This window comes from Camellia sinensis, chromosome 3 (assembly GCF_055761805.1).
Source record: "Camellia sinensis isolate YWXY chromosome 3, ASM5576180v1, whole genome shotgun sequence".
Taxonomy (NCBI): Eukaryota; Viridiplantae; Streptophyta; class Magnoliopsida; order Ericales; family Theaceae; genus Camellia; species Camellia sinensis.
In genome coordinates, this window is record NC_138963.1 from 223,488,688 (window position 1) to 223,499,174 (window position 10,487).

Below are 10,487 nucleotides of genomic sequence, written 5' to 3' on the forward strand. Positions count from 1 at the left end.
AAAATTCAACTTTTAGGGTGAAGCCAACTCATTACCCGTACGAGCTCCAGTCAGCATCTTACTTGAGATTTTAGCAACACTTCTAATTAGGCAAATAGGAGGACGGTAATGTATAACTGGTTTATTTCACTCTTTTATATTACCAATTTACTACCACGGGTATAATAAATAATAAATAATTAAAAATTAAATTTTAAATTAAAATATATAGTAAAAATAGTTTACAATCAATTAAAATTTATTTATTTTTATTAGAGTTACACACACTACTAAAAAAAACTATTTTTTGTGACTGCTACAAACCGCCACAAATAATAGAAATACAATCACAAAAAATCTTTTGCGACGGTCCATGCGACAACAAATGAGGGTCGTGAATGTGGGGATGGCAAATATTTTTTGCATCCGCAAAACAACAGTCGCAAACTATTTGCAATTGCCTAACCTACTTATGGCAACTGATGTTTTACTGTCGCAAAAAGTTTAAAAATGCCTATAATGTATTAGTGACCATCTTGTTACCATCGCAAAAAAAAAGAAAAAGAAGTGTGTAACGTTAAACACTCTGGGAATAGCCATGGCCAAAACAATATCCATTAAGTACCAACAAGAAACATAACAATGTAACGTTCGTTCAAGAGGTGAAATGGGAGTTGGCAATATAAAAAACATTGAAAATGAAAAAATAACAGAAAGAAAAAAAAGAAGAAAAAAAAGAAACACACCATGCCCCTTCCGAGCTCTCAAGTAACTGAATGTTCAAGAAGAGTGTCTCAGGAGCCTAATTAATCCATTAAGTTTCAAATAAAACCAAATAACTAGTTTCAAACAAAGCACAAAATTCTATTTGAAAAACTCCATGCCAAGTGACGATGTTCGATTAAAGAGGCCCTGTGAAAATCCCATTCTCCCGCTGCTCATTCCATTTCTTTATCTGCAGTAATTAATGCAACAAGCAAAAAATAAAAGACAATTTCAGAACCTATACTAAATGAGGTGCCTTTAATATTATTTAGTTTTACAATAATCAAAAAATGATCGTATACATCAAAATGGTTACAAAGCATAGATTTGTCATTATGATTTTTCATAACAAAAACCCTGACAAAAAAAACAGATGATGTTACGGAAATATTTGAGGCCAAAACATCTTAATACAAATACTCTAGATTGGGTGGTTAGCAAAGCTTTTGGAAGCTCAAATTCACATTAAATTAACTGGATTTCACATGGTCGCACCATGTTGAATGGGTTTAACAGGCCAGTTATTATATCTGTTATATCTATTCCAGAAGTTCTAAAACAACAAACCATGATCAAAATATTTGGCTTTCAATGTTCAGAGGAGAAAAGCTATTCAATTCCATATTGAACAGTGTAAATCACAGTACCATGACAATCCAACCTACATGCATTGCACATGCCACACAGCATTATTTGTTCTGTTGTTTGGCAAGAGAAACAAGTTCTTGACAGAATGAAAAGTCAAATTGAAGTCATGCCCAATAAAAGTCATTTGACCACTAATAACTATAGCTAATCTGGCCAATTCACAATCATGGGACCATACTTGAAGGGTTTTCTTAGACGTAAAGGAAAACTATATAATAGTGTCTAAGGGTCATCACACGTGTGTAAAGGATGTCTATCAAAGCAAAACAAACGAAAACTACATTCTTTCACCTCAATGTTGCTACCTGCACGCCCATGCATTTATCGACTTAAATTGAAGTCTATCATTTTAGAAGGACCAAAGTTTGCATCACCTAAAATAACGTCAGGAAATAAACTCATTAGTGCTTTCTTCCTCATAAGTTGAGACATGAAAGATGGTGGCTGTATCACTCCCAGAGGGAAATCCTAAACATCACTTGTACTTAATTCGATGAGGCAAAATCTTTCTAACAGGATTCAAGTTACCAACTTCCATCTCCCCTCTTCACTTCTTTCTGGATTGAAATATGTTATTACAAACCTAGCTTGAAAATGTCCATTGTATTTGTAGATATGGCATTGGTAATTACAAAACTATCGCCCCTCTTCACATCTTCTACATCATACTGCAGTCCAATGTTCATAATTTTAAAGGCTGAAAGATGAGCAAACAATTAGTAGAACACATCAAGGATTAGAAACTACTTAAAAAATTGTCATAACATGAGTTAATATATCTGTTATGGTCCAACATTAATTCAAGTCCTTCAGAGCTTAGAATTGGGTTCTCAGCTTCAATTTAATGGAATGTTGTTAGGGTCAGATTTAAAAGATCTAGTGGAGTTTCACAAAACCAAGCATTGACTAGCTTTCAGGTTTCTTTGGTCACCAAGTTTAAATTCCCTCTCATTGTTCTAGAGCCAAAAGTTTAAATTCCTAGGCACACTATACCAAAGCCTAAGTACGAACTAAAAAAGTCTAGAATCTGACATTCCTACATCATCAATATAATGATTATTCAAATATAAAATTCAAATATCTGACTTTGATCCACATCCATGATAGACATTATCTTTTCACAGTTTAATTAGTAGTCCGTGGTCTTTGATGATACTAAAGCCTCTTTAAAATAATAAAATAAGCGAAACAATCTGCTGTTTTGAATTCCATAATAGAAAATGCATCTCAACTAAACCAAAATATCCAAATTTATATATATATTTGATAATTTTGTATATAGACCGACGACTTAATCTAGAGACCAATCCTATAGTCAATTGTAACAATATTTCTATTAATCAAATGAACTAATAAAGTTAGAGAAGCACCTCATTTTCTTTTGAAGCTTGTTGCCCACTTGATGCATCCGGCACCTATAATATGTTAGTACAATGTGTTAATAATTTCCATATGTATATATATAAATTTGATAAAACGTAAAATTCATTAATTTGTAAGTATTGCACCTCTCTCAAGCTCATACTCCCAGCCACACCCTGTGACTCCAAGAACAAAACACGTGCCGTCAAGTTCTCGATCATTGTAGTGAACCTAGACTCAACGTCTTGTGTCACACGTCGTGTGATCTCATCAATAAATGAAGGGGTTGTTGATGATTGGGATGGGCCCTACCTCGCGCATACACCGCACTCCAGGGCACTCCTCTCCCATAAGTCTTGCAATACCCATGTCCATCATTCTCAACAATTTTATGGTAAATCCCATCGCAATACTCAATCGTATGTTGCTCCTTAGGAACTTTCCAAAGATGCGCATTGTATTCCTCCTACATTTTGAAAACATAGGGATAATGTTTGTAAAAAGCAAAATATGTGTAGAAACTTTTAAACCATAGACATACCACAATTGCCACCACATCGGGATCATTCAGGTTGTGTGCCCTCTTCCAAAGACTCATCTTATCTATTCGCTCCCCTTTATGTGTCATCTACATTTTTTTTCAAGTTAGGAGCTCAAGTCTTCATAACTTAATAAGTCGTAAGTGTAACACTAGATCAATACATTGAAACGAATATCTGAGAAAGATGTCCTTCCGGTTGTATGTGGAGGCCCACGAAATCCCCGATTAAAAGAATTCTTCCTAGCAATCGCCTATGGCATTGGTTAGAATATCAAACATTAGTTATTTATCATTAAAACATTAATTAAAATTTTATAAAGAATACTTATACCTGTATTTCTTTACTCGTCCAATATTGCACAAGTTTCCTTCACTAGGTTAGCACTATGTTAGTAGGTACTCTAGAAGTAATGTTCGGATCATTCTTGAATGGAACCCAATACTTGGACTTTGTCTTGCTTTTATGATCTTTCCACGATGTCTTACAAAGTCGCATACAAACCTCCTTGAATTCATCTGGACAGTATACCAAGTTGTCATACAAAGCACAAATTAAAAAAATTGTGTCTTATAGATTGCAGAATAATATCCTCAACTGAAAATTAGAGAAGAGGACATGTTGGAGGATCCATAGAAACCTAAGAAATGCCTGAAATTATAAGTTCCTAAAATTATAATAAACATGTATGTTGGGGCTATCAATAAATTGAATTATTAGATATTTCAGAGTATCATACCTTCACCTCATGCCAAATATTCTCCTTTATATCAACATGCATCACATTCCAATTGAGATATGTAAGTGGAACTCTATGTCTGCTGCACATGATCAACCCCAATTGTCTCTTCAACTTTTTGCCACCACCCTTCACCGGTTGAAACTTATCAACAAATTTTACTTGGATCTTAATGCCTATATCCCATTCCTTTATTCCTTAGGCAAATCCTCGACCTTGTCGTGTACCTGAAAAATCGTTGGACCTGAAAAATCTTAAACATAAACAAAACAATACATTAATTAAAATAGAAAATAAAATGCAAACAAACCTAATGATGGCTGTGAGGAAGCTGTTGTAAAGGTAGCTAATACTATATGTGGAGATGAAAGGGATGCAGAAGATGCTCCATCCATAACGCGAGTTAGCGAGGGACTTGCCTGCACACGTAAAGCCTCATCCCTAATGCAAGGGGCCTTAAAGGTCTTCTTCTTCCTCGTCCGCTTCATCCTAAAATGAAAGAAATATGAAAAGGTTAATACACAAGAAATATAGATATCAATTTACTTATAATATAACACAAGATGTAAATATAAACAAATGATACAAATCAATTTCATAACAAATAGAACTTTAGCAGTAAAGTTTACCTCGAAACATATGGAGAAGATTCTCCATCCATAGTGTGAGGTAACGAGGAACTTACTTGTAGATGTAAAGCCTCATCCATAGTCCAAGGGGCCTTAAAGGTCTTCCTTTTCCTCTTAGCATCCTCAGTCGTCTTGTTAGCAATTCTTCGTTTGGGTGATGTTGATAACTGTCAAGAGTGCAAGTTAAATTTAATACATTAAAAATAACATCAACTAACAAGATAAATTCATAAAATACTCCTACGAATACTGACCTGAGAGGCAACATCAACTCCAATTTCATTTAGGACCTGTCAAGTAAATAAATAAATAAATAAACTACCAAAAGTCCCACCGTGTCATGTGTACATTTTGAATCCACCATTAATGTCATGTGTACATCATCTCTAGTCCCTGAATCCACCATTAATGTTTGGTTTTCTTGGTTACCATGTAAATGAACATAGGATTCCCCATGATGAATCCAATTTTTGTACTTTTTTAGAAACCCATTGGAAATAAGATGCTCCCTTACAACCTCTTGTGAAAAATTGTATCGATTACTACAAAATCGATACAGACAACTAATCGATGAACTTCCATCTCTATTGCTGTATGCAAATCTCAGGAAGTTATCAATCCCATTCACGTAATCAACTGACATCCGATTTGGCAAATTAATTCAATTCTTGTCCATGTTTCTATTTCTCTAACTGTTTTTGTACACATTCATAAAAAGAATGAGTTAGCAAAGTATCACAATAACATTCCATGACTCATTGGCACAACTAAAACAATTCTTCTCTTTTCTTTTTATTTTATGTAATTTAACCAAACAACATATGAAATAAATCATTATCTTTTCTTTTATTTTCTCTTCTTTTTTTTCTTTTTTTTTTCTCTCTTAATTTATATAATCATTTCATTTCTTTTCTTATTGTTCACGTGCTGCAATAAGTAAAAGTTTATTTATGATGCAACTTATTTGGCCATGCAATATTTGAACATGACAACATAATTTCTATATTGCACAAGATCTAATAAGAATCAACTGCATGTACTCAAAATTTGGTCGGCTGATGTGAAAATGTCGTTTTGAACAAGATATATTTACTTTTTGTCATGGATAAGTCGATTTCGGGTGAATTTTATTGTTTAGACCATCAATATTGAGATTTTTTCTTTTTAAAATGTTTTACAACTTTAATTACTCTCATTATAAAGTTAGAATTCAATTCAGTTGACTCTACCTTCATCATAGCTGCATAAAATCAGTAGTTTCTATATTTAGTTTTGATATTTTCATTTTTAGTAATTTGGTTAGTGTTCCCTTATTTATATCTACCTAGTTAAGACTGTCAATTTCGATTATTTTCTATTATTACTAGATATGCTTTTCATTATAAATAATTATTGTCTATCCGAAATTTTAAGAATTAATGCAATTTCAAGTTTTATTCTTCTTTCAATCTTGAGCATTCGTTTTGAATCAATCGTTGTTAAGTTTTTATTCTCAGTATTCATTATGAATCAACAAGGTTAGGGGAAAAATTTACTTCCAATATTCATTCTTGAATCAATAGACCTTAAGAACATTACCCAACTGTCTTTACTACACATTTTTGATGCATCTGTTATTGTGCATTGAAAAATTATTAAAAAGTTATGAAATATTATGTGATATTATCTATGTGGTATTGTAAATAAATTGAGAAATTCCAAAGCACATTAAGTGAGTCATGTTTTGTCTCTCAATTACCTAACAAATATGAGTCAAATTTTTCTTAATAATGCCAAGTACCTAGAACTAGAATACAAAAAGAATATAAAAAATGCAATGTGTAGCTGAGATATTATTATTTATTTATAATGAATCATTGTTTTGTCCAAAGTTATACAAATCATTGTTAAATTTTTCTTACTTTTAGGAATATGATATTAGAGATATAAATTTACAATTCACCGTAGGTCCCGGAAAATCATGCAATTTTTATTTCTTTATTTATTTTTGTCACTACCACACTTTCCACAGGTATCCTTGATGGCACAAGTTCAACAGAGAAAATGCAATTGCTAATACTATTACATGGGCCATGGGCCATGGCTCATGTGCATCTGGTAAGTATAACTTTGGATTTGACAAAAACTAGAAATCCCCTAGATATTGATTTGTGATTATGTAACAATTTTAAGCAGTATATAACAATCTCAATCAAACAATCAAGACAAATCAACACAACGATTTTAACGTGAAAAAAACCACAATTGGACACCTCTAACTGTGATTAAAAAACCATGGGCAACAGCCACAAAACAATCCACTAAAAAGATTTAAAGGAATTACACAGGTATACTCTCAATTACCTAGCGAATCCACGCCTAATTGAACCAACCTCTATGTGCCTCTTCCAACCCCGTCTTCACCTCGGAATTGTCTTTACGATGAGCCACTCCAGAATCCACCGAAGTTTTAGGCTCGAATTCTTCAGAATTCACCGAAGAACAACTCTCTCTCTCTTGTGTATAACAAACAAAACCTTTGATGTACTCTCTTTAAACCATTAGTTGAATACTCAATAAAACATCAAAGAAAACTAATAAAATATCCCCAGATATAAACCTTAAGAACCAAAAAGAAGATCTGGAGTAGTAATACTAAAATCTGACCCAACACGCGAATTTATAGAATATGTCCTGCGATCTCTGCTCGAGCGCCCAACAGCCCGCTCGAGCGGCTTCAGCAAAATATGCGTGTGATGTAACAGAGGTCCACTCGAGCGCTAGAGAACCCGCTCAAGCGCGAAATCACACATCTCAGTACTTTTACAGGCGACCAAAACAGCTCGATCCCTGTCATAATCAGCGAAGTGGCAATCTTGAAAGCATTAGCATCACAAACTTCTCTAAAAGGAGTTTTGTCAAACAGAATTGCCAAGAATAAAACCTAACAGGATTGATTAGGAATATTATATGCAAAAATATTCACAATTGATTGGTTTATTCTCTTAGAAGATGCATATATGATATATGTGAAGTAGCGATTGCAACAAGTGGCAAATGGTACAAATATAAGTTCAAAGAATGGTGCCACACAGCCTTGTCTCTAACGAAAGTCGAACCCTTAACCTCTCATACGTGAGAAGTAGGAAGTTGATGTTGTTGGGTTAGAAGACTGTTTGGCACATATATAATATTTACTTAGAATCAAGAAATTTTGGAAAGAGGGTGATAAGTTTTTCACCCAATTTAGAGTAATGCCCTGTTTCTCCAAATTAATTCAAGAAATTAGTGAGGTGGAGATGACAAATGATGTTGATGAGAAAGTGACAAGAAAATGATGGTGAAATTGAAAAAAAAAAACATGAACGATTCAAAATAAAAGTTGTAGTAGAAGAAATGGGGGACATGGGTCTGGGTTTATCAAAAAAATTTCTTTCAAAAGGTCTCTAAAATCATAATTAGAGCTTTAGGTTTACATCAACTAATAGTTTCTATGATTTTTGATTGGAAAAGCGTTTGACAAAGAAACCAATTATTTGATTAAGAGATGTTAAATTTCAAAATAATGGTACACTTTACCATGAAGATCTATCATATCATTTGAATGAAGTTTTCATGTGAAATGATTTAAAGGTAGAAAGAGACTACCACTTCCTTCTATTTCAATGAATAATTTATGAGAGGTTATTGGGGTCCAAGTGCAAAAAATGAGTAAACTTTTCTTCAGAAAATGAAGTAAGAAAAGAAATGGTGTATCCATCCTTCATCAATATGGTGTTGTGATATGTAATACTTCATTAAGATTGATGGAACACAAAATATAGAAAGGAATAAACACATAAGAAAAATAAAAAATGCACATCCAAAAAGAGCATAAGGTTTAGGTAGTTGCCTCCAAATGGTTACAAAAGGTTATATAATACATTTACTCCAAAATGTGGGTAATTCGAGATCTAGTAATTAGTACTTAATATTTATCAAGATTCAAGGTATCTAACACATGGATCTATTGGACAATGTTATAATTTTCACATTTTATGAACCATGATCATATATCTTGACATTTTTACTCAAACAAGGAGTCAAACAAGTATGGGACTGTCAAACAACACAAACTATCTAACAAATGTATAAGAAAACAAGGATCTCTGTTACAGGTGCTAGTGATCATCGGGAATTGAAGAAGGTTTTGGTTTTCCTGGATTCGTAGATTTCTTGGGTCATAAACGAAATTCAAAACTTTTTCATACTATCAGATTCTAGACATCTATGCATTTTGAATATCAAGAATGTTTTAGGATTCTAGAAAGCAGATGCTTGTTATGTACTTGAGATTGTATAAATTCCACAAGTTCCTATAATCTTGAAGCTTGCTGAGTATGAATCCCACTAGAACTCCTTTCTGGCGGAGGTAATCTTTCCAGAATTATTTGAAGGTAACTCTGACAAGGATAGTATAAAAGTGAGCCATCAATTCAGGCCATATTAAGACATAATGGACTCAAAGATGCATAAACAGAGGCAAAACCTTTGTAGTATATGAACCATCTAGCTTAAGTGGTGAACCAGCAGCAGCTACAGCCTCTTTATTAATCCCTTTGATTTGTATGTAAGGATTAGGGACATCTTGTAGATGATCAGCCTCTTTATTAATCCCTTTGATTCCAAAAAAAGATTCATGATAGCATAAGTTATAAAGGAATCCCAACGAAGACAAAGCATCAGCTGGAATTTGAAGAAACGACAATTCTCATGACTTAATTTTAGCAGTAGATTCTTCATATAAACAGGTCAAGCATAGAATTCAAATTAGAAGAAAGATGGGGGAAAGGACAATGCCATATAGCATGCGTAAGTCATTAGTTCAAGAAATTGAGGTGTACCTTTTCTATGAAACTAATCTGTAACTATCAACCAAGTCAGGGAAGTAACAAGAAAAAGAGTTTAGAATCAAGTTCATTTCATTGTGCATCAGATATGATATCTTCTCAAGAAGATGAGAATAAGAGAATTGTATGGCAACACTAATTAAAACATCCATGTATTATGAGTCCGACATGGTTATTACTAAAAGTACTTTGGCATGAACATCAAAGTTACAGAGCAAAACAGTATTTGAAAATAAGATGGAATCCACACTAACCAAGGATAAGAATTAATAAAAACACTACAAAAGGAGAGAAAAGATCCTATCAGTTCTATGATAGCCACAGATGAAGAATCGATTAAGCAACATAGACAACCTATAGCTGTAGTGAATATTCCGGCACAATCTTTATAGGCTTTGTTGTTAAAGAACAGGATTACAACAAACAAAACCTAGAAAATGAAGCCCTCTCCAAAACATGACCTAAAGGAACTAGAGAGAGTAAACATTTGAGGGAGAATGCTCCATGATCTAAACTAGAATTCACCTTCAAATACCAAGAAACATCCTCATATTTTAGGTAGACTTTATAAACGATTGAATGAATTACAGTGAGAATGAATTACAATGATCGAATTACAGTGAGAAATAGAGTTAGATTGAATGAATGATTTGAAGATACTCACTGAGTCGAGAGAGAGAGAGAGAGAGTTCATACCGTGGTGATCTATAGAGTAAAATCGATCACAAGCAATCCCATAGTTCTTGAGAATCGATCACAACCAATTCCTTCAGACGATCGAGTAAGCGAAATCAGATTTTACGATCAAGGGAAATCAGATTCTTCATCACGACCATGGTCTCTTCTTTAGATAATCGAGTGAGCGAAATCAGATTTGAGGGAAATCAGTCGGGAGTGTGAGAGTGAAAAGGGTTAGGGCATAGGTATAAGAAAAGGGAAAAATAAACAAAAGAAAAAA

The 10,487-nt window shown here is 33.4% G+C and overlaps 1 protein-coding gene across 14 annotated transcripts; it reads right to left on the bottom strand.

Annotated features, from left to right (window-relative positions):
* Positions 1 to 572: 572 nt before the first annotated feature.
* On the bottom strand, positions 573 to 10,487 carry LOC145823128 (uncharacterized). Of its 14 annotated transcripts, none has more exons than XM_082922359.1 (15): positions 10,226 to 10,478; positions 9,169 to 9,296; positions 8,969 to 9,082; positions 7,005 to 7,490; positions 4,916 to 4,951; positions 4,718 to 4,828; positions 4,343 to 4,521; positions 4,033 to 4,276; positions 3,627 to 3,811; positions 3,457 to 3,546; positions 3,296 to 3,382; positions 2,901 to 3,220; positions 2,763 to 2,807; positions 1,767 to 2,089; positions 573 to 934 (listed from the first exon to the last, which is right to left on the bottom strand). In XM_082922359.1, the coding sequence occupies exons 5-8, from the start codon at positions 4,942 to 4,944 to the stop codon at positions 4,224 to 4,226; spliced, it is 372 nt and encodes a 123-aa protein (XP_082778485.1). In that variant the 5' UTR covers positions 4,945 to 4,951; positions 7,005 to 7,490; positions 8,969 to 9,082; positions 9,169 to 9,296; positions 10,226 to 10,478; the 3' UTR covers positions 573 to 934; positions 1,767 to 2,089; positions 2,763 to 2,807; positions 2,901 to 3,220; positions 3,296 to 3,382; positions 3,457 to 3,546; positions 3,627 to 3,811; positions 4,033 to 4,223. The 14 variants fall into 14 exon arrangements, with proteins under 14 accessions (XP_082778485.1, XP_082778484.1, XP_082778490.1 ...); XM_082922358.1 differs by having other exon boundaries at positions 1,684 to 2,089; XM_082922364.1 differs by lacking the exon at positions 1,767 to 2,089 and having other exon boundaries at positions 4,033 to 4,259; positions 4,452 to 4,521; positions 10,226 to 10,481.

What these genes read in the sequence shown, in the direction of transcription:
- LOC145823128 (XM_082922357.1), bottom strand. Translation starts at nt 4,944, where the DNA reads ATGAAATTGGAGTTGATGTTGCCTCTCAG. An exon ending in ATGAGGCTTTACATCTACAA is followed by an intron (nt 4,522 to 4,717) that starts GTAAGTTCCTCG and finishes CTTTCATTTTAG; the next exon opens with GATGAAGCGGACGAGGAAGA. An exon ending in TTCCTCACAGCCATCATTAG is followed by an intron (nt 4,277 to 4,342) that starts GTTTGTTTGCAT and finishes AAGATTTTTCAG; the next exon opens with GTCCAACGATTTTTCAGGTA.